Genomic DNA, 23658 nt, shown 5'->3' with positions numbered 1-23658 from the left:
CTTTTGGTCATGTAGTGTTTATGGCATTGCTACATGAGAAAGGCAGTGCTCCTTGTTCTGTGTGTGGAGACATTCAGGCTTACTAGGAGCATATCAATATCCTTTCCAGTGCGAATACATTTTATGTAGACACTGCTACCATACAAGTCTCTCCAACTGCTGTCAATCAAGAGAGCTGTCAAGGAAAGCACCACGTGATCTGAGAGGTCTTCGGATGTTAAATTGCAGCACTGTCGCTATATGCAATTGCGTTATTCCTTCTCCAATAGAATGAATGGGACTCTAAATAGTAACCAATCAGAAGAGAGCTCCTGTGGCATATAAAACCTAGCAAAGCGGCTTAGTTCTGGACACAAGTATTAGCGTTGGTGTGTCGTTCCTTGTCGAAAGGGATTTTGTGTCTTTCCCAAAGAAAAACGTCCTAAGGTAGGATATATATTTTTGGGGGGATGTGTAGAAATACAGAAATGCATAAGAATGTCATGTATGGCGTTGTTATATTGCGTCGAATGTGCTTTGTATTTAATACATGTATTTAAATGTATGATGACAATGGCACAAAAATAATAATTTTGGTTGAACAAAGACTTGTGTATTGTAGACAACATATCGGTAAAGCGCGTTCACCCTTGAGATTTGGAGACGTTAGTGATTTGGTTTCACTTTTCTTTTTTTAACGAATGTTTTTTATATCGAACTGTAAAATATTATATCCTGGATAAAATTGCCTTGTATACAAGGGTTGTATTTTCCGTTTGCCGTTGTAGTTTACATCGACAACGAACGACCTTGCAGCATCTCTTATCTGCAAGGTCTTATTATCTGGTGCTGCGCATTACGCATTCGGTCGAGGGCTTCCATCAAAGGTGCACTGTAACCTACATATTTGGATTAAAACATGGATGACTACATGCATTTTAATTTATCCATTATATGTTGTAGATTTGACATTCTAGTGAAATTAAGTTGCTAGATGTGGGCACTGAGGGTAGATTGCGTGTATACCATCTCGGATGATGAGGAAAGGGGACGCAAATGGTTGGATTTTTTTGTTACCTCTTTGAACCGGGTGCTTACGACTGCATCAATCCATCAGTGTTGGGGAAGCTACTTTGAAAATGGTTTACCAAACGACCAATTACGTCACACTGGAAGAAGTTACGCTCCACTAAACCCACTGGACATCTATTCCACGTTGGTTCAACGTAATGTAACTGAAATGAAGTGGAACGTCTATTTTAAACAGTGGAAAGCTACCCTTAAGAAAAAATAGTTTAACTACTTTAAAAAAAAGTAATACATTATTTAAATCTGAAATGTCAGACTACAAATTGCAAGAATAGTTCATTCTGTTAATAGAATGTGTATTTTAGCCTATTAAACAAATGAGAATTAAGCAGGTGTGATGCTGAAAAAGGAAATACTTGCTTACTTCACCCATTTTATTTTTCAAGAAGAGTGTAGTTCCAGTAGTTAACTACATCAGTACATGTAAAAAAAAGAACTACTGAAAACACTACCAAGATTTGAATTTAGTTCAACTACCACCAAGCTACTGCAAAATGTCAAATGACTAGCTGAACTAAAATTCATGCAGTATAGTCTTCCAACGTTTTTACAATTAAAGGTACACTATGCAGAAATCGCTCTGCAATTACCTGGTTGCTAAAACTCACAGTCCACCTAATTTCAGTTTGACAGAACAAGCAATGTGTAGGGAATCATTGCACCTATCAAAACCGCTGTGAAATCTATTTTCATTAAACCTTTTTTTCAAACTGGTGTTCAAAAGTAAAATGTGCAAAAATGAAACCTAAGAACGGGAAGCATATAAATAGAACACATAGAACAGACATACGGTTTAGACTAGCATTCAATGAGAATGACAAGTCGAACTCGGGTCGCCCAAAAAAGGTTATATATTGCAGCGTTAAACAGTGTAAGCGATTTAATTTTCCGGGTAGGCTATTTAGTCCACTAACATTACATTGTTTCATCCTTGCTCACAGGTGAAAGAAATCATGCCTTTCGGTAACACCCACAACAAGCTGAAGATGAACTACTCTGCGGAGCAGGAGTACCCCGACCTGAGCCAGCATAACAACCACATGGCCAAGGTGCTCACTCCAGAGATGTACGCCAACTTGCGGGACAAGGAAACTCCAAGTGGATTTACAGTGGATGATGTCATTCAAACTGGGATTGATAACCCAGGTAAATAGCAGTAGTTTTTTTTTTTATCGACTTTTGTCTCAAGACGTCTGTGTCGTGCAATTTCGATGTGAAGTGCAGTAGAAAATGGGAGGGCTGTATTTATAGCCCACCCACTCATCCGGGGCTTGGATGCTGCAATCTCAATCATGTACTTTATGAAAAACCTCTGCTGTTGAAAAGGTATCTTGTTGCCAAGGCCCCGTTCTGTGGCCACTAATGCAATATTCCGTAAAATAAAAGGAATGCGTAATTCTTTTTGCCCTGTCCAGCAGTACCAGTTGAAACAACAAAGCGTTTTTCCTGTCCCAGTTTTGGTAAACTTAAAAAAATATATATATATATTTTTCTTTTTTTTTGTTTTAACATGTAAACACAGTATGTGTAAAACAAGCTTATATTTTGGGTACGGCGGTGGAACTATGCTCATGAGGCATTAAGTTATATTCAATAATGAAAGAGTTACATAAAATGGATGTAGCCACTGCAGATTGCCCTTTTAAGCATACTTCCTAATGGAAGTATGCCTGCATTAGGCCTATTTATTGTAACAATTTATTACTGCAGCATCACCAACAGCCTTCGCTGAGCAAGGTCAAAGCCATTATGTCTACATAAAACCATTGCTGAGCAAGTGACCTTACAGACAAGGTTGAGTCCTTGCGTTTTATTCCCCTCGGTTCCACGGTTGTAGAGTCATGTCTCTTTAAACCCTGAATTATCATGTAGTCCAGGGACCAATTACATTCAGCCGAGGGGTGATCATATTTTTTTGCGACTGAACAGGGGGGCTTGAAAATAATTAGTTAGTACACTGCAAATTAACCGCAAGAAACCCAACTGGATAGTATTTAGAGAAACATAATTTCAGACCTTTGTTTATATTGGGATACGATATGTCTTATGTGGGATTACTTCAACACTTTATATTAAGTTCCCTTAAGCCATTTACAGTTTAAAGAGTTTACTTACCACTTAATCATTGCTCCTACATTTGTAACTGTCTCTAGTCATTTATGCATTTTAGAAACTATTTTAATTAAACTGCCTTTTTTGTAAGCATGCTAAGCTAGCTGATGCTAAAGCAGCCCATTGAATTCCATGAAAATGAGATGCCTACTGTTGAGTTGCTGCCGGAAGTTTAGCATTAGCCAGACTAGCATGCTGACGAAAAAGGCAGTTAATTAAAATAGTGTTATAAAAGGACAACTTGGTGGGCCAAGAACCCTGACGTAGGCCTTGCATTTGATAAGCTCTCTTATCCCCTAGTACAGCATCCAGTGTAACTAGGCATTAAACAGCTGAAGATGCGTACCGTTATGCAACGTTACGGTCTTCTTAACCCTAGACATGTACAACATTATGAATATCAACACTGTAGTAATGCCCAATGGCTTCACTGTAGATTGTTATTCTGACAGGAGGGAGGCTAAAGTTATTTTTGGAACTAAGAACAATGCGACTTCAATCACAACTGACCATTTTATATAAACACTGTCAAAACCAATGCAACTGTATTTTTGTCAGTGAAATTGTCATTTTGTGTCCAAAGGCCCAGTTTCACCCTTTTTCTATTCTATTTCAGGCCACCCTTTCATCATGACAGTGGGCTGTGTGGCCGGAGACGAGGAGACGTACGAGGTGTTCAAGGAGCTGCTGGACCCCATCATCGAAGACCGCCACGGTGGATACAAGGCCTCAGACAAACACAAGACCGACCTGAACCCAGACAACCTTGTGGTAAGGATACACACCACGCTGAATCATCACACACGCTCACGGTGAATCCCAAAACACCCCCTAACCCCTACCAACTTGCTCAGAGGGCCCTCTGTTGTCATGTGTTGCTGACTAAACTCAGAGGGTGACTTCCAGAGTGGCGAGGGGATCAATAAACCCATCAACTTCGGGACGTGACTTGAATGATGCAATTCATGTTCCACTCTTCAATAATAAATGTGCCTGAAATTCAAATGTACAAATCCCTCCTGTTATTTTACAATATATAAACAAACCTCAGGAACAGTTAAATATTTAATTTAGGAGGTCTTTCATCTTTTACAAACTCCAAATATATCGCAGCTGTGTCGAGGTAGCACTTCGCTCTGCAGCCTCGCTGGCTCAGTCGTAGTGGCTATCTGACGGTCTAATTAGCCCCTACACCATTGATCATTTTCCCTCCCCCACACCTTGAATCACCACATAGGCCCCTGCAAACTCCAAGGGAAGGCCTCGACGAGTCCATGTCGTAGACTGTAGTCAGCGCTATTCAGGAAACCAATATGAAATGGAATTCAAAATCCATATTGGTCAAACTGGCCACATGACCCATTATTTTCAAAACTCCCTGTACCCCAATCCTGGTTTATACAGTCAATATGTGCATACCTGTTAGCTTTCGTGCTAATGCGGCTCTTGCCATTGTTTTGTTAGGGTGGGGATGACCTGGACCCCAACTACGTCCTGAGCTCTAGAGTGAGAACTGGTAGGAGCGTCCGCGGCTTCTGCCTCCCCCCACACTGCAGCCGTGGGGAGCGACGCGCCATTGAGAACATGGCCATCGAAAGTACGTAACCGAGCCCCTCCAATTCCTTGAGTCACGCTGCAGGACCTTGTTTGTGTGCCACGGCTGCCCCCTGGCAGCACCAAGTGGAACTCTAGCTTAATCCTCCTATTGAAATTATACCACACTTTAATTGGCTTGCTGCTTCTGACTGTCATTGGTTAAGACTTACTTATTCTGTATGTTTTATATAATGGAATCATTGACAAGTGCACAAATGACCACTTGATTTGTGTATTTCATACAAATATGCAGTTTGCTTTAGTTGGTGACAAGGATGACTACTTTCATGTAGGCTAAGTAGTTTTACTGATATTACCATGTTTTTTCAGGTCTAGCCTCACTGGATGGGGACCTCAATGGCCAGTATTACGCCCTGAAGAACATGACAGACGACGAGCAGCAACAGCTGATCGATGACCACTTCCTGTTCGACAAACCCGTTTCCCCCCTGCTGTTGGCGTCCGGGATGGGCCGAGACTGGCCCGACGGCAGGGGCATCTGGTGTGTTTCCCCCCCCCCCCGCTCCAGCCCTAGGGGCACCACAAGAGTTTTCTCCATGTAGTTTCCCCCCTGTCCAATATGGCTTCCCTTCTCTTTCATGGTGGTAGATAAAATGGAGGGTAGTTAGCTGACTGCTTCAATGGTGTTATTCTCACAGTAGGCTTCATTTTGGAACATTTCAATCCACATTCCGTACTCGAAAAAGACTGAGGAATTTTCCCAAATAGTGATATGAAGTTTATGTGCTCTGATGTTGTGGTGAATTAAAGGAGGCTCTGGTGTAAAGTTTCCCCTAGGTACAGATCTATGATCAGCTCCACTCCTCCATCCTAACCTTTAGTGGGAGAAAATATATATATTTTTCCCACGATCAGTCTATGGACAACTTCACCCTACACCGGTGTACCAACTGGAGAGTGCCTTCATTGAGAATAAACCTGATCGTAATGATTAATGGTGTCTCCTTCCAACCAATGTTGTCTTTGTTGACAGGCACAACGACGGCAAGACCTTCCTGGTGTGGGTGAACGAGGAAGACCATCTACGGGTCATCTCTATGCAGAAGGGCGGCAACATGAAGGAGGTGTTCCACCGCTTCTGCACAGGCCTCACAAAGGTGTGTGTGGTGTGCGACTCAAGTATTTAAAAGTCCAGTCAGAAAGGCACACAATTATATAACATTGAACGACACCTAACATTCAAGAAATGTGCATAGTAACCACCGCTTTGGTGTTTATTCCATTTAGGAGTCTACTTAAAATGTTGTGCAAAATTAAAACTGTCCCAAAAAGAATGTAACCTTTTAAACTCTCAACTAGAAAGTCCCCTACACTGCAGTTGCTTTCTCAACACAATGGTGCCACATAAGTCATAGCCTTCGCCCTGACCCCTACAGATCGAGAGCCTGTTCAAGGACAAGGGTCATGAGTTCATGTGGAACGAGCACCTGGGTTACGTGCTCACCTGCCCCTCCAACCTGGGCACAGGGCTGCGCGCCGGCGTGCACGTCAAGCTGCCCAACGTCAGCAAGCACGAGAAGTTTGGTGAGGTCCTCAAGAGGTTGAGGCTGCAGAAGCGTGGCACAGGTACGTACATTTAACACCCCCAACTCGTTTAGGGAATGTAGAGGGGGGGGAATGCCATCTCGCAGTTATTGGATTTAAGCGAGCATCCACCGGAACCAGAGTGTTGTCTAGTCTCACTAAGCTCCTGGGGAGCTACCCTCTTACCTTCCAGCCCTAGTCGGGTTTCGGCTAAGTAGCTGCTCCTCAGGCCCTAAAACCTGCATGCTCAGTGGTTCTCCAGGAGCAGGTTTGGCCTGGCACTTCTCGTCTTATCCACCACCATCATTGTCTTTGGTACTGAACATGTACATTTTGGTTCTTCCTCCTCAGGCGGTGTGGACACTGCAGCAGTAGGTGGCGTCTTCGACATCTCCAACGCCGATCGTCTGGGCTTCTCCGAGGTGGAGCTGGTGCAGATGGTTGTCGACGGCGTCAAGACCCTCGTCGAGATGGAGAAGCGTCTGGAGGGCGGCCAGTCCTTCGATGACCTGATGCCCGACCAGAAGTGAACGTGCTCACTCTAGAACCCTATGACCTCTTCTCTCCCTCTCCCCCCTCACCAATATCTCCCCCCTTGTCTCAAAAAACAATAATCTTAACTACATCAAGGAAATACACTCCGCCCGATGCGTTTAGTGGCACTAAAAAGTTAGACGAGTCTTCCATCTGTGTGATGAAGGATTTTGTATCTCAAATGCTGTCTTGTTGCAAAATATTGGATGGATCTTAACTTGAAATAAAAGTATCTTTGCCCCATGGAATGTGCTTGTGTTTGTCATTACTTTTTTTTTGAGCAAGAGATTTGTTTGGAGGCTCACATCAAGAAATGATTTCAAATACTCTCTGCTTGATTGAGCTTGCCTGTCTCAATTGACCAATAGAATAGTCAAACTGTAAATCCTACCCATATGGCACTCCAGGCAGGCTCCAAACGCTTGAACCCAGGTCTTGATTCAATAGACTTATGCAGTAGAGCACAATGGTATGATTCCTTTTACAGGATAACTTTTCTCATTCTTAAACGGGGCAATATGATTGCTAAATTTGAACATACCAATTAATTGAATAGAATGTAATGCCTCATGAATAGTTCAACTCATACCCCATCAGAACCCAAAATATAAACAAACACTGTCTAGCCTCAAAACGGTTAACTATAATTTTGATATGAATGGTCAGTCATCTTCAGCCCCATCCGTCAGCTTTTCAAACAGCGGTAGGGTCACTGCTTTGTTTGAACTGCAGATTGTTCCTTTAAGGCTCGTTATTCCCAGACGCCAGCGCTTGAGTCTTAAGATTTCGCTAGGATATCATCGAGCTACAACGCTGGTATCCATTGAGATTAGATGCACATGAACCTCATGGTCTGTACACTGCCAGTGTAAAGTAATCAAATTGGTCCTCATGAGTTCAAAGATCTTGGCTTCATCTTTTATATTTGGCTTTTATAGCCTATAAATTGTTTCTCACAACTAATTGCCTTCAGACAGTCTGGACCACACGGCCAGGATCCCAAGGGATGCACATTTAGTTTCTGCCCTAAAACTACACAGCTGAATCAAATAAAGCTTTGATCATTTGAATCAGCTGTGTAGTTTTAGGGGGAAAAAATGTAACATTTGGCCAAGATTCAATCAGATCAAATGTTAACCAGTGATAGAGGACACCCGTATAGCTGTTTTGGCAGTGTCGAAGGTATAACCTTGTTGGAGCTGTCAAATTGATGAGCAGGAAGCCACACCTGTCTCATTACGAGCTTCTAATAAGTATGCTTTATAGAAATGATTTCTAATCGAGGAGTAGATTAGGCTATCTCACATTCCAGTGTTCAAACTTGTAAGCAATGCTGCATGGGATTTCTCAATGTGACTCTGTGCAGCCAATGGCAATGTCCACTTCAGGTATAATGCCAGGAGCCACTTGTGGATTTGACAGCTCCGCTTTGCGGATGTGATTGAATAGAGCTTAGGTCCAGTTGGAGACCCATGTCATATAGTGACATCTAGTGGTCCCATATAGGGGAGCCTGCCTGTATGGGGAAGTCAACTCCTTCCCACTAGCTGTAGCCAAAGTTTTAAGACACCTGTTTAGTACAAACCGGTTCATTAACAGTGTGAGCACATTTCACTCAGCAATGGAAGGAACCCTTATTTTTTTATTCCCTGTTCAAGAGTTTATAAAAAAATGTTTTACCTTTAACTAGGCAAGTCAGTTAATAACAAATTACAATGACAGCCTACCGGGGAACAGTGGGTTAACTGCCTTGTTCAGGGGCAGAACGACAGATTTTTACCTTGTCAGCTCGGGGATTCGATCCAGCAACCTTTCGGTTACTGGCCCAACACTAACCACTAGGCTACCTGCCGCCACAGAAAAAAGTAGTGAACTATAAAGGGGACACATTCCAAGAGTACTCCACTAGAGCCATGCTAGAACACAGACAACTATGTTTTTTCCCAACTAATTGGTCTTTTGACCAATCAGATCAGATCTTTTTCCAATAATTGGGCAAAATATCAGAATTATGATTCCTGTGTCAGACAGGGCCAGAGACCTACCATTAGTCAGACAGGGCCAAAGACCTACCATCAGTCAGACAGGGCCAGAGACCTACCATCAGTCAGACAGGGCCAGAGACCTACCATCAGTCAGACAGGGCCAGAGACCTACCATCAGTCAGACAGGGCCAGAGACCTACCATCAGTCAGACAGGGCCAGAGACCTACCATTAGTCAGACAGGGCCAAAGACCTACCATTAGTCAGACAGGGCCAAAGACCTACCATCAGTCAGACAGGGCCAGAGACCTACCATCAGTCAGACAGGGCCAGAGACCTACCATCAGTCAGACAGGGTCAGAGACCTACCATCAGTCAGACAGGGTCAGAGACCTACCATACAGAGTTACGCCCTTGAATACTGATCTAAATAAAGAGTGACATATACTGAACAAAAAATATGGTTTCATGAGATGAAATAACAGATGCCTGAAATTTTCCATACGCACAAAAAAGCTTATTTCAATCAAATTGTGTGCACAAATGTGTTTACATCCCAGTTAGTGAGCATTTCCCCCTTTGCCAAGATAATCCATCTAACTGACAGATGTGGCATATCAAGAAGCCGATTTAACAGCATGATCATTACACAGGTGCACCTTGTGCTGGGGACAAAAAGGTCACATTAACATGTGCAGTTGTCACAACACAATGTCACAGATGTCTCAAGTTTTGAGGAAGCGTGCAATTGGCATGATGACTGCAGGAATGTCCACCAGAGCTGTTGCCAGATAATTCAATGTTAATTTCTATGTCCAACCGGCCTCACAACCACAGACCACGTGTAACCATTCCAGCACAGGACCTCCACATCTGGCTTCTTCCCCTGCGAGATCGTCTGAGACCAGCCACCCGGACAGCTGATGAAACTGAGGGGTATTTCTGTCTGTCTGTAATAAAGCCCTTTTGTGGGGAAAAACTCATTCTGATTGGCTGGGCCTGGCTCCCCAGTGGGTTGACCTATGCCCTCCCAGGACCACCCAGGGCTGTGCACAGTCATGTGAAATCCATAAATTAGGGCCTAATGAATGTATTTCAATTGACTGATTTCCTTATATGAACTGTAACTCAGTAAAATTGTTTAAATTGTTAGATGTTGCGTTTATATATTTTTGTGCAGTATAGATCTACAGTACAGTAGATTGAGACATGATTATCCAGATCACTGAAAGCAGTAGGTATTCTATTTCGAGTCCCATGTAGCTTTAATGCCTTTTCCGTGTCAGTGATGTCTAGTGAGTAATGTAACAACAAAGGTACTTTCTGCAATAGATACAAATATGGATATAATGTATATATAAAAAGGTTTGTTTTATTGTCATAACATCTATTTTGCATGAGAGAATACTTCAGACGGTTATATTTAGACAGTGACTTGTAAAGTCAACACGCATTCACGTTAGGTGTCCCACGCGGGAATAGAATCCACAACAGTTGAAGTTGAAAATAAACTCAGGCAGACAGAGGCTGGTCATTTTGAAGGTGTTTTAATGGAGACACTGGTTAACCTTACCCAGGGACGAATGAGTTAACGTTAATTCCACAGCTCCCGTCTCATAGCCCAGACAAAAACACAACAGAAAAGGGGAAGTATATCATTATACAGCTGTTGCCAAACTGAGGTACATTATTTAGATTCCAGAAAAAAATTCAAATAGTGCCAATGTTTATATGAGGATGGGAGTGAATACTGGAGGCCTGAAAACAGCCATGGTTGAACTTTGAACTTTTGTGTCCCAGGAATGGCCGACCGCATCTGACTCGGCCCGTGGGCCCGGTTGGGCGGGACCAGATAGCGGGGGACATTTCAGTAACATCTGAGAAGAGAACCGTAAAAAAATGGAACAGCATCAAAGGAAAAACCACTAAATATTCATATACGCCAGGAAGGAAAACCTTCCCTATTTCTCTGTGAATACTTTTTTTTGTAGAGAACGAATCAAAGTCCCATGATACTTGGCAACATTCCCCTGTTTTGAAGCAGGGGTCTGCCAAAGTGCGTTGTCGCGTTGCCGGCCTCCTCCAGACCCTGCTCTCTGGGATGGGTGACCCCATACAGCAGGGACTTGACCAGCTGAGTCCATACATTGCATTTATACTGTAACCACACAGATGAACACTGATGATCAACGGCTTCAAATCATAGAATGAAAGTCTGTGTGTATGTGTAGAGGTTGGTTAAGTAAATGGGAGAGAGCGCAATTGACTGTCAAAATCAGTTTGACAGTGCTAACAATAATACAGTCACTTGTTGTGCAATTAGCTAGGCTATCCAACCAGTCATATCTGGCAGCCCTATTAGCAAGCCTATCTATTCCAACCAGTCATATCTGGCAACCATATTCTCCTAGCAAGAGGAATTCTGGGTACTTGTAACAGCGGGAGGGGGTCAGTTTTTGTGTTCCTCCTCCACTTCTCTCCCTCCCTTGTATGAGTTTAAACTCCCATTTGAGAGGTATTTTCCAGAGCCACAAAGGACACAATGCAATAGTGCATTCATCAATAAAACAAGACCCAAACAACATGTCAATGTCAGACCAACGTTCCCGACAGCTCAAGACCACCTGTTACATCATCAATAATAATAATAATAATATTAATAATAAGGATAATGCTCCAAAGACACAGGAAATTATTGCCTAAAGCTATACATCGTTTTCAATACATACTTTGTAAGTGTCTCGGAGGAAATCCGTAGATCTGCTACTTAATAACGACTGTACAGCTCGTTCAGATTCGACTTGACTCAAGTCCATTTCAAAATGCTTTCTTTCCCCACATTACGTTGCTTTAGTCAATTTTGAACCGCAATATTTTACGTGCGTGGTAAACACTTTCCCCCCCCCATATCTCTAGGAGGACCTACAATTTGAGTTCGTTGGCAATTTTGGACGCTATGTTCTTGAAGGCGATGGATGTGCCCGAGATCCGCTTGAAGCGCACGCCGTTGAGCGAGAGGCGCGGTAGCTTGCACACCTCCATCTCCCACTGGACCAGGCTCTCAGCGTGGCCGTCTCCGTGCACGCACAGCAGCAGGAAACGCTCGCGCTGCTCGTAGTCGCAGTTGTTGGCGTCCAGCACCTTGCGGATCTCACGCATCATGTCGTGGGGCTCCATGGACGATGTAGTCTTCATGCTCCAGGTGAAGCGGAGGGAGCGCGGCTTGGTGTCCTTGGGGTGTTGGCCGTGAGGGGGCTGAGGATGCTGCTGGAGCTGCTGCTGGTCCTCCTTCTGATCACCTGACATGTTGCGACTGCCGGGGGGGAAGAGGAGAGGAGAACGGAAGAGGAGGGGATAGAGAGGAGGTGAGAGAGGAGAGGAGCACAGAGGACAGGGGAGAGGAGGAGCGAGGAGAGTTAGTTAGATATGTGATAAATATGAGATGGAGGGTGAGTGTGGGTGGGGGATGGAGGGTGAGTGGGGGATGGAGGGTGAGTGGGGGATGGAAGGTGAGTGTGAGATGGAGGGTGAGTGTGGGTGGGGGATGAGGGTGAGTGTGGGTATGTGTAGTTAGAGGAGTGTGTCTTGGCAGAAGTGAGTTTTACATGAACGCATCAGTGTGACTGAATATGTAACAAGATCAAATGTGTGTACTGGGTCACCCTGTACAGACATGTCTGCCTGTGAAGATCTTACAGGGTACAACATCATAGAGACAACACAAGGAGTCAGTGCTGACAGATTCTCAAATCATTTTAACATTATTCATGCATTTACACCCCACCTCCATGCAGGGGCGCTCTTGTGTTTTTTCAACAGGCAGTCATGCAGCAAACACACAAAATAATACAATTTGACATTACATCTAGCGACAGGCACAAGACAATGCAGACTTCAGTTCTGCATGCAGGCAAGGCAGACGATATTTACATTCGCAACTACTCAAAAACAATTACAACACATTGGGAAGAGCATTATCTTCAACCAGAACAGTTCAAAATGTACAAGGTAATGCCATGGACTAAAATTCTAATCTGTTGCCATTACCGCGAGTTTCATCACAAGATGTCAGCGAGAAAAAAAGGAGTATGAAAAATGTAGGGAGAGTCAGAGTTGTCCTCTGCTGGACTCCTATCCACACTGCAGGTGAGAAAGTCTACTTTGAGTAATAAAGGTCCTATGGAAGCCTGTATGACTGTATGACTACACAGATAAAACAGTGTACACCTTCAGCACCGTGTGTATCTGAAGAGATAAGAGTAATCTATCTGCTCCAGATAGGCCCCAAATCCCTACGCTCGCCTGGAGTGGAGACCCAGCGTGTCTAAGCAGAGGGCTGGGTTGACTGTACAGATAAATAAAGGTTAAATAAAAACATTTAATAAAAAATACATGGGGTTGTGGGTGAGATGGAAGTAAACACAGAGGACTTTAGGTATCTCATCTCACCTTGAGCTCTCCAACCTCCCGTTTCTCTCAAACTCTGCCGGGCCTCTTGGATATGGGGGTGGGGGGGGGGGCATGATAGAACAGATAGAAAGAGAGAAGAAAGGAAATCAGATCTTGCATTCCAGTTAAAAAGGGAGCGGATCAAAAGTACTGATACAGCAGGTGGGGAAAAAAGGGAGCGGATCAAAAGTACTGATACAGCAGGTGGGGGGAAAAGGGAGCGGATCAAAAGAACTGATATAGCAGGTGGGGGAAAAAGGGAGCGGATCAAAAGTACTGATATAGCAGGTGGGGAAAAAAGGGAGCGGATCAAAAGTACTGATATAGCAGGTGGGGAAAAAAGGTAGCGGATCAAAAGTACTGATATAGCAGGGGGGGAAAAAAAGCTTTTTAATTTGAGATATTAAGAAAGGAGAGCGAGAGAGATAAAAACAGACCAGAAAATATTCTGTGTTGGCAGTGTTAACCTCTATTTACACCAAGACGATTCCTAATGACAGGAAGGCAGTGTTAACCTCTATCTACACCAGGACCATTCCTATTGGCAGGTAGACAGTGTTAACCTCTATCTACACCAGGACCATTCCTATTGGCAGGTAGACAGTGTTAACCTCTATCTACACCAGGACCATTCCTATTGGCAGGTAGACAGTGTTAACCTCTATCTACACCAGGACCATTCCTATTGGCAGGTAGACAGTGTTAACCTCTATCTACACCAGGACCATTCCTATTGGCAGGTCTGGTAGCCGGACATGTCACACCACCAGTAGAACTATAAGACTAACAGCAGAGAAGTTCTGTAAGGTGTGATGAAACAAAAGCACCCCGTCAGATGCTGTGGGTCAGTGTTGAACTTCCTGTTGGCATGCAGCTCTATTACCATGTACATTCTCGGTCCTTTTATAGAGGAGTTTGGTCGAGGCTTGCAGGCAGCAGTGTGTGTATTCAGATGCAAAAGATGCGAGACATATTAAAAAGTTACATAGAAACGACTTTAAGGAATATTCACACAAACAAGTGCAGATCGACGTAAACCCACACACACACCAAACCCTCTCACACAGACAGAGACACACACACACACACACTCTCGTACACAGAAGAAACAAACACATCTAAGAGGATTCAGTTGGAGTCATGCAGATGGAGTGCTGGACCTAGTTGGCTGTGTGAGAAAAGACAAGGAGATAGAGAGTGAGCAGGGTTTGTTTGATGCTTAGACAGAAGGAGCTCTATTTCTGTGTAAAGATGATGTCACGCTGCTTGCTTAGTGAGTACCACTTCCTCACGATTTGGCCAACGGCGCAAACTCGTGACCTCTGCCTTGCTAGCACACGTGACCACTCTCCTGAAGAGTCTTACCAGTCGGCACCACGTGAAAAGCTAGCTATTTGCTCAGGTAAGTGGGTACATTTCTGGCTGAGGAGTACATTTCACACATCCCACATATGCTCCATATGGGCTGGATGGACTGGAGTCCCCCTGAAAAGAGGCAGGACACTAGACCTGGTGGAGTCCCCCTGAAAAGAGGCAGGACACTAGACCTGGTGGAGTCCCCCTGAAAAGAGGCAGGACACTAGACCTGGTGGAGTCCCCCTGAAAAGAGGCAGGACACTAGACCTGGTGGAGTCCCCCTGAAGAGAGGCAGGACACTAGACCTGGTGGAGTCCCCCTGAAGAGAGGCAGGACACTAGAAATGGTTGTTAATAGAGCTAGGCTGGGCTATCATCTACCAGTTCTAGGATAGGGGCTGGGCTATCATCTACCAGTTCTAGGATAGGGGGGGCTATCATCTACCAGTTCGAGGATAGGGGCTGGGCTATCATCTACCAGTTCTAGGATAGGGGCTGGGCAATCATCTACCAGTTCTAGGATAGGGGCTATCATCTACCAGTTCGAGGATAGGGGCTATCATCTACCAGTTCTAGGATAGGGGCTATCATCTACCAGTTCGAGGATAGGGGCTATCATCTACCAGTTCTAGGATAGGGGCTGGGCTATCATCTACCAGTTCTAGGATAGGGGCTGGGCTATCATCTACCAGGTCTAGGATAGGGGCTGGGCTATCATCTACCAGGTCTAGGATAGGGGCTGGGCTATCATCTACCAGTTCTAGGATAGGGGCTATCATCTACCAGTTCTAGGATAGGGGCTGGGCTATCATCTACCAGTTCTAGGATAGGGGCTGGGCTATCATCTACCAGTTCTAGGATAGGGGCTGGGCTATCATCTACCAGTTCTAGGATAGGGGCTATCATCTACCAGTTCGAGGATAGGGGCTATCATCTACCAGTTCTAGGATAGGGGCTATCATCTACCAGTTCGAGGATAGGGGCTATCATCTACCAGTTCTAGGATAGGGGCTGGGCTATCATCTACCAGTTCTAGGATAGGGGCTGGGCTATCATCTACCAGGTCTAGGATAGGGGCTGGGCTATCATCTACCAGGTCTAGGATAGGGGCTGGGCTATCATCTACCAGTTCTAGGATAGGGGCTATCATCTACCAGTTCTAGGATAGGGGCTGGGCTATCATCTACCAGTTCTAGGATAGGGGCTGGGCTATCATCTACCAGTTCTAGGATAGGGGCTGGGCTATCATCTACCAGTTCTAGGATAGGGGCTGGGCTATCATCTACCAGGTCTAGGATAGGGGCTGGGCAATCATCTACCAGGTCTAGGATAGGGGCTGGGCTATCATCTACCAGTTCTAGGATAGGGGCTGGGCTATCATCTACCAGGTCTAGGATAGGGGCTGGGCTATCATCTACCAGGTCTAGGATAGGGGCTATCATCTACCAGGTCTAGGATAGGGGCAATCATCTACCAGTTCTAGGATAGGGGCTGGGCTATCATCTACCAGGTCTAGGATAGGGGCTGGGCAATCATCTACCAGTTCTAGGATAGGGGCTGGGCAATCATCTACCAGTTCTAGGATAGGGGCTGGGCTATCATCTACCAGTTCTAGGATAGGGGCAATCATCTACCAGTTCTAGGATAGGGGCTGGGCTATCATCTACCAGGTCTAGGATAGGGGCTATCATCTACCAGGTCTAGGATAGGGGCTGGGCAATCATCTACCAGTTCTAGGATAGGGGCTGGGCTATCATCTACCAGTTCTAGGATAGGGGCAATCATCTACCAGTTCTAGGATAGGGGCTGGGCAATCATCTACCAGTTCTAGGATAGGGGCTGGGCAATCATCTACCAGGTCTAGGATAGGGGCTGGGCTATCATCTACCAGTTCTAGGATAGGGGCTGGGCTATCATCTACCAGTTCTAGGATAGGGGCAATCATCTACCAGTTCTAGGATAGGGGCTGGGCAATCATCTACCAGTTCTAGGATAGGGGCTGGGCAATCATCTACCAGTTCTAGGATAGGGGCTGGGCTATCATCTACCAGGTCTAGGATAGGGGCAATCATCTACCAGTTCTAGGATAGGGGCTGGGCAATCATCTACCAGTTCTAGGATAGGGGCTGGGCTATCATCTACCAGTTCTAGGATAGGGGCTGGGCTATCATCTACCAGTTCTAGGATAGGGGCTGGGCAATCATCTACCAGGTCTAGGATAGGGGCTGGGCAATCATCTACCAGGTCTAGGATAGGGGCAATCATCTACCAGTTCTAGGATAGGGGCTGGGCAATCATCTACCAGGTCTAGGATAGGGGCTGGGCAATCATCTACCAGGTCTAGGATAGGGGCAATCATCTACCAGTTCTAGGATAGGGGCTGGGCAATCATCTACCAGTTCTAGGATAGGGGCTGGGCTATCATCTACCAGTTCTAGGATAGGGGCTGGGCTATCATCTACCAGTTCTAGGATAGGGGCTGGGCAATCATCTACCAGGTCTAGGATAGGGGCTATCATCTACCAGGTCTAGGATAGGGGCTGGGCTATCATCTACCAGTTCTAGGATAGGGGCTGGGCTATCATCTACCAGTTCTAGGATAGGGGCTGGGCTATCATCTACCAGTTCTAGGATAGGGGCTGGGCTATCATCTACCAGTTCTAGGATTGGGGCTGGGCTATCATCTACCAGTTCTAGGATTGGGGCTGGGCTATCATCTACCAGTTCTAGAATAGGGGCTGGGCTATCATCTACCAGTTCTAGAATAGGGGCTGGGCTATCATCTACCAATTCTAGGATTGGGGCTGGGCTATCATCTACCAGTTCTAGGATAGGGGCTATCATCTACCAGTTCGAGGATAGGGGCTGGGCTATCATCTACCAGTTCTAGGATATGGGGCTGGGCTATCATCTACCAGTTCTAGGATTGGGGCTGGGCTATCATCTACCAGTTCTAGGATTGGGGCTGGGCTATCATCTACCAGTTCTAGGATTGGGGCTGGGCTATCATCTACCAGTTCTAGGATAGGGGCTGGGCTATCATCTACCAGTTATAGGATTGGGGCTGGGCTATCAGCTATCAGTTCTAGGATTGGGGCTGGGCTATCATCTACCAGTTCTAGGATTGGGGCTGGGCTATCATCTATCAGTTATAGGATTGGGGCTGGGCTATCATCTAGCAAGTCAAGGAGAAATTGAGGGACAAGTTGCTTAGCCAGGTGGATAAGGGCTGGGCCTCTAGCTAGCAAATCAAGGAAAAATTGAGGGACAAGTTCCACAGCTTGGCAAGGATAGCTTTCAGGGACACCAATGCGAGAAGAGAGAGAGGACGACGGGGAGGAATTCTCTACAGTCTGGGGGATTTGGTACCTGAACTTCGTCCTGCAACGAAACACCTCTCAATCATCATCTCGAACGGCAGCCACATTTAGAGCCCAGTACGGTACCCTAAATTACACAACCAAGAAGTTTGTTACCTTGTCCAAGAAGAAAAATGAAGAGCTTTCTGAAATAAAAAATATTTTATAAATATTCATCTGCGTCCGAGATGAAAGGTAAAAAAGTACAGGCTAGCCCATAAAATGCTTCTACTAAAGAATGTTGTTTTCAGTAGGATTTTTTTGTTGTTGTAAAAAATATATTTCCATCGGGCTTAGAACTGACCCCTTGGGGTACCCCTAAACTAATTGATTCATAAAGTGTGGTAACATCTTCATAAAAAATAATAAAAGCCTTGTCACCAAAAGTGAGGGTTCCTGCCTGAATACCATCATGCTAGCTGCTGCCAAATTAGAAAATGGCTACCACCAACCTTTCACCAACGTGTATGCATTTGATGTACAGTCGTGAAGGCATTGTATGGTTCAGTAGTTGTGCAGACATATGTAAAACCAACACAAGACTTACCTTAGACAATAAATAAACATTTGTCAAGCATTCCCATTAGTGATTGTGCACAGACCAGCTCAGTAGAGAGCCATGCATTGGTGATTAGTAGAGTCTGTAGACTAGTTAAACTCAAAGACCGATAAGAATACATAAAAGGTCTTAGACATGCTCAATTGTACTGTGATTAGGGCTCATGGAGCCAAGAGGTCAGTCAGTTTCAGGCATTTTAATAAAGCTCTTTGTCCACACAGGGTTAAAAAGTTCATTACACAGTTTACCAATTAGTTAAGTGTTTCTGATCAATTGCACACCAAGCCAATTGGTGGGGTCGTCCTACCTTTTGGTAAACCTGAATGACTTGTTTCTATTAAAAAAAAATAAAGAAGAAAGAAATGTACCAAGTCAAAAGTTGTACTAAGAATTCTTTATATTTTTAAAGAATCAAATTACAAAATCGTTTGACATTTCAATTTTTTGGGGGGGGCAGCATAATAAAGATCAGTAGCTGAGACATCTCTTGTCTGAGCTTGGCTGCTAGCATCTGTTACTGGCAGATTGCAGACAGCTTGGATAATGGGTAATAGTAGCTTCCCTAGAATAGAGTATTATTATAGAGCTAAGGTGTTCAAATCTGGTCCAAGAAAAACGTGAACAGCAGCTATGGAAAGGATAAAGTTGTGAGAAAAAAAAACATTCAATGAATGCATTAAAGATATTTGAATGTTAAATGACTTTTCAGATTAAACTTGAGGGTCTTTATTAGTCTAATCAATAAAAAGCCCCAAGAAGTAATGAAGCCATTTTGCATATGACAGAGCGTTGTGACATAATCCAAATATAATTCTGGCTGAAATGTAGAACAACCTGGACCTAATATTGATTCTGAGATAGAAGACTATTTCTTACTTATCAAAATAATTTCAATCTATGACTATATCTATTTGTTTTACAGAATTATATCTCCCCCCTCCCCAAAAAAACCCGGATGCTGCCTTTATTAATTCTAATTCTGGTAGAAATGAAAAGCAGCATTGTTAGGTTTTGTCCGAGGAGGGGGGTGAAAATGTATAAACAAATGTGCAGGACTTCAAAGAGAAGTGAGAGATATCAAACATATTGACATTTAGAGTTAAAGCAGTGTCCAGTTAGTTCCACTGAATCCAAGGGTAGACCTTTGAGGGAATGGTGTGACTGCACTGAACTCAGACTGTACGGTAATGTAAAGGGGTTTCTGAGGTGAGAGAAATGTAACTTTAAATTATTGTCTATATCGCCCAGTCATAATTTATCACATTTTATCATGACTAATTATTACGATAATGATGTGAAGGAGGATATTATATCCACATAAATAGAGCTCGCGAGCTTGTAGTCCTAAAAAGGCTTAGGAGATCTTATACATTTTGTTCTATGAGATAATATCAGTCAGTTAACATGACCTTTATGAATTAAGAAGACATTACGTGCATTTTATAGGGCTCCCGAGTGGAGCAGCAGTCTAAGGCACTGCATCTCAGTGCAAGAGGCACTACAGAACCTGGTTCGATTTCTAGGCTGTACCACAACCGGCCGTGATTGAGAGTCCCATAGGGAAGCGCACAATTGGCCCAGTGTCGTCCGAGTTAGGCCGTCATTGTAAATAAGAATTTATACTTAACTGACTTGCCTAGTTGGGGCGGCAGGTATCCTAGTGGTTAGAGCGTTGGACTAGTAACCGAAAGGTTGCAAGATCGAATCCCAGAGCTGAAAAGGTAAAAATCTGTCGTTCTGCCCCTGAACAAGGCACTGTTCCTAGGTCGTCATTGAAAATAAGAATTTGTTCTTAACTGACTTGCCTATTTAAAAAAAAGGTAATAAAAAAATGACATAAATGCTTCAAAATTCACAAAAAAATACGTTAGCTGATGAAGATTATCTCATAGAACAAAACGTACAAGATCTCCTAAGCCTGTGTTTACCACAGTCCAAATGTCCTGTGTATCCAAAAATCCTACAAAAAAGCCTTTGATGAACAAACCATGGCAGAGTTAACACCATTACTATTGCTCCTTATTAAAGAATGACGAGTGAAATAGGGAATGGATAAATTCACATTATACAGGCTAGTGAACAAACCAAACTACAGATCTCAAACCCCAGTGCTGAAAACTGCATACCGTGGTTTGTTCCGATTATTTCGGGGATACCGTGTGCGGCTTTGGCTTACCTGCGCGTGAGCTTGGAGGTGAGCTTGGTGAAGAGGTTGGTGGTGCCTCGGCTGCGGGACTGCGAGAGGGGCGTGGCGTCATGCGACAGCGTGGGTGAGGCCGGCGGGCCGTTGTAGGTGGCCGTGCGACGCTCCCGCAGCTGGCCGCCGTGGAAGGTGCTGCGGCTGGCCGTGCCGCGGGGGAAACGCAGCCGGTCGGGGGGCGTGGCGCTGCTGCTGATGCTGTGGGTGGAGGAGCCACCGGGGTTCCGCTGGCCAGACGTCGTCGACGTGCTGGGGAGGAAACGTGGGTGGAGGAAAGGGAAATTAAGAGTCAAGACCACACATTTTAGCCTGGGTCACGGACTGTTTTCTGCGCAAGCCAAAGAGTTGGCTAAAGCAGACAAGGTTCCAGGTTATTCACATTCAAAAGAGGGGACACCATCACCCTGTTCTGTGAACGAGTACTGAAACAATACCATTTCACATCTCTTACCTGAAAGAGCAGCGGATGTCAACTCGGATGGTTTTGGTTAGCTACAACTTTATCAACCACATCATGATGAAACACTTGTTTTAGTTAACTAAAGAGTTAAAGGGAATCTAAACAGAGTTTTTAGGACATTCGGGCCAATTACCTTAATGCGGCTACTCATTTTTGCTACATTAGGGATTTTGTTTGTCAGGTGAGATTTGGCTAGCACTACTTTGGACCAAAGACACTGGGGTAAGTTAGTGGGAAGAGAGAGGACACAATCCTTCTCTGTGTTAAGACACACACTTTTACCAGAGGTAACAGCCATTGGTGGAGATGCTTTGGGGGTGGAGCTAACGGAATGAGAAGAGCGCAGATACACGGGATGAGTGTTGGGGAGGGAAATGTTCAGATTGGTCAGAGGGCGTTAGAGAGAAAAAGTGGGGACAGAGAGGGGGATGGAAAATCGAGGTTAGAGAGACGAGCAGACAGACATAACGTGGCCCCTGGGAAGAGGAGGCCCCATGGTTGAACCCCTGGGAGGCAGGGTGGGAAGCCCCTTACTTAGGCCTGAAGAAGTCGCCATCGGTAGGTGGCAGCGTTTGGCGGCAGGTGTGGCCCGAAGCCGACAGGGACGCGGCCTTCTGGTGGCGCAGGCGGACCGAGGCTGAGGAGACGGTGAGCGCCTGGGCGTAGGCAGAGGGGCTAGTGGCACAGGCCGCCGACATTTCACTCATGCTGCCCCCCGGAGGACAGGAGGTGAAGTGCGGCGAAAAAGGCCACAGGGCCAGAGCAAAAAAAGTGGTTTTAATAAAGCATTGAGGGCATAAAAAGAGTCAAACTTCATAAGATAAAGAAAGAGGACAGAAGAGGAAGCATTGCTTTCTGTCCAGGCTCTCTTGAATGAATGTACTGTAGCAGCAGTGTGGTATAGATAGTTAGACAAGCAGAAGTTGAAGGGAGCCTTCTTGACAGTGGTAACTGTCTCTGTATTGGGTTGCACTGGATGGTCAAAGGGTGTGGATTGTGGACTGCATATGAGTGTCTATCAATCTGCTGTGTCCCCCCTCAGTCCTCGATACATATTGTTTTTATTTATAATTGAGGGGAACTGGATCAGTGTATCGCAATGTTGCATTGCACTACTTTCCTTTGTGAATGTCGTGAATGAATCATTCAAAAAGTAATCTTGGTGACAAATCTGAGCACTCAAATTGAATTGCCATAGTAACACAAGTCACCTTGTAAAACAAAATGAGCGCTTCTTAGTGTACAAGTGTAACTACCTCCCTGTTCAACTCCATTTTCTTATGTTTGGTGCCTAATGAACAACTCCGACAGAGAGAGAAAAAAGGCTTTGACCGCTGCAGACCGACCGAGGTCAAAGAACGTTTTAAATCCTCTTGTAACCATGTGTATAAATTCAAACCCCATACTGAATACCAACCTTCCGAGCACTTCTCGTCCTCAAGATTCTCTTTGGCAAAGTCAATTTTAATCTCAACAAATGTCTTAGATTTGTTATCAGAACACTTCAACAAGTAACCCGCCTCTACTCTTCGTTCTATTGGCAAACGTGCAATCACTGGAGAGTAAACTGGACAAGCTTCATTCGAGACTTTCCTATCAACGTGATCTGAAGAACTGTGATATCCTATTTTTCTCAGAGTCGTGGCTGAACAAGGACATGGATAATATAAATCTAGCTGTTTTTTTTGTAATACATCGGCAGGACAGAACGGCAACGTCGGGCAAACTCAGAGGGAAAGTGGTGTGTGTCTCTTCGGTAACAACAGCTGATGCGCAATCTCTAATGTAAAGGACTTTGAGGTTCTGCTAGCCTGAGTTTGAATACCTCGTAATAAGCTGTAGACCATACTATACTGAAAAAATATATAAACGCAACATGTAACGTGTTGGTTCCATGTTTCATGAGCTGAAATAAAATATCTCCAAAATGTTCCATATACAGAAAAAGCGTATTTCTCTCAAATTCTGTGAACAAATTTGTTTGTGTCCCTGTTTGTGAGCATTTCTCCTTTGTCATGATAATCCATCCACCTGACAGGTGTGGCATATGAATAAACTGATTAAACAGCATGATGATTATTACACAGCTGCACCTTGTGCTGGTGACAAAAGGCCCCTAAAATATTCAGTTTTGTCACACAACACAATGCCACAGTTTTGATGGAGCGTGCAATTGGCATGCTGAGTGCAGGAATATACACCAGAGCTGTTGCCAGAAAATTGAATGTTCATTTCTCTACCATAAGCCGCATCCAACAAAATTTTTGAGAATTTGTCAGTACGTCCAACCAGCCTCACAACAAATACACATGTGTATGGCGTTGTGTGGGTGAGCGGTTTGCTGATGTCAACGTTGTGAACAGAGTGCGCCATGGTGGCGGTGGGGTTATGGTATGGGCAGGCATAAGCTACGGACAACAAACACAAATGCATTTTA

At 44.6% G+C, this 23658-nt stretch overlaps 2 protein-coding genes across 17 annotated transcripts in view; one reads left to right on the top strand and one right to left on the bottom strand.

Annotated features, from left to right (window-relative positions):
* Positions 1-250: 250 nt before the first annotated feature.
* Positions 251-7103, top strand: LOC139555999 (creatine kinase B-type-like). Its single transcript, XM_071369457.1, has 8 exons — positions 251-426; positions 2010-2214; positions 3797-3951; positions 4645-4777; positions 5107-5278; positions 5771-5894; positions 6174-6363; positions 6673-7103. Exons 2-8 carry the CDS (start codon positions 2022-2024, stop codon positions 6849-6851), a joined length of 1146 nt encoding a protein of 381 aa, XP_071225558.1. The 5' UTR covers positions 251-426; positions 2010-2021; the 3' UTR covers positions 6852-7103.
* A 3267-nt stretch (positions 7104-10370) lies between these two features.
* The window catches only part of LOC139555996 (MAP/microtubule affinity-regulating kinase 3-like), a 117374-nt gene continuing 104086 nt past the window's right edge, over positions 10371-23658 (bottom strand). For 4 of the 16 annotated variants that reach the window (XM_071369445.1, XM_071369441.1, XM_071369442.1 and 1 more), the window contains 5 exons: positions 21756-21929; positions 20738-21010; positions 18869-18895; positions 13289-13333; positions 10371-12152 (listed from right to left, as the gene is read on the bottom strand). In XM_071369445.1, coding sequence (XP_071225546.1) covers positions 11762-12152; positions 13289-13333; positions 18869-18895; positions 20738-21010; positions 21756-21929 — 910 coding nt within the window. In that variant the 3' untranslated portion in view covers positions 10371-11761. The remainder of the gene's footprint in view (positions 12153-13288; positions 13334-18868; positions 18896-20737; positions 21011-21755; positions 21930-23658) is intronic. The other 12 variants (XM_071369443.1, XM_071369455.1, XM_071369447.1 and 9 more) reach the window with 7 other exon arrangements.

The sequence above is a fragment of the Salvelinus alpinus genome, chromosome 27, assembly GCF_045679555.1.
Source record: "Salvelinus alpinus chromosome 27, SLU_Salpinus.1, whole genome shotgun sequence".
Lineage (NCBI taxonomy): Eukaryota > Metazoa > Chordata > Actinopteri > Salmoniformes > Salmonidae > Salvelinus > Salvelinus alpinus.
Note: the sequence above shows the minus strand (reverse complement) of the source record. Positions and strands in the feature narration are given on the sequence as shown.

Excerpts from the sequence above, each read along its gene's own strand:
- LOC139555999 (XM_071369457.1), top strand. The coding sequence starts at position 2,022 with ATGCCTTTCGGTAACACCCACAACAAGCTGAAGATGAACTACTCTGCG. Across the intron at positions 2,215-3,796 it reads AACTGGGATTGATAACCCAG|GCCACCCTTTCATCATGACA; the intron begins GTAAATAGCAGT and ends ATTCTATTTCAG. Across the intron at positions 4,778-5,106 it reads TGAGAACATGGCCATCGAAA|GTCTAGCCTCACTGGATGGG; the intron begins GTACGTAACCGA and ends ATGTTTTTTCAG.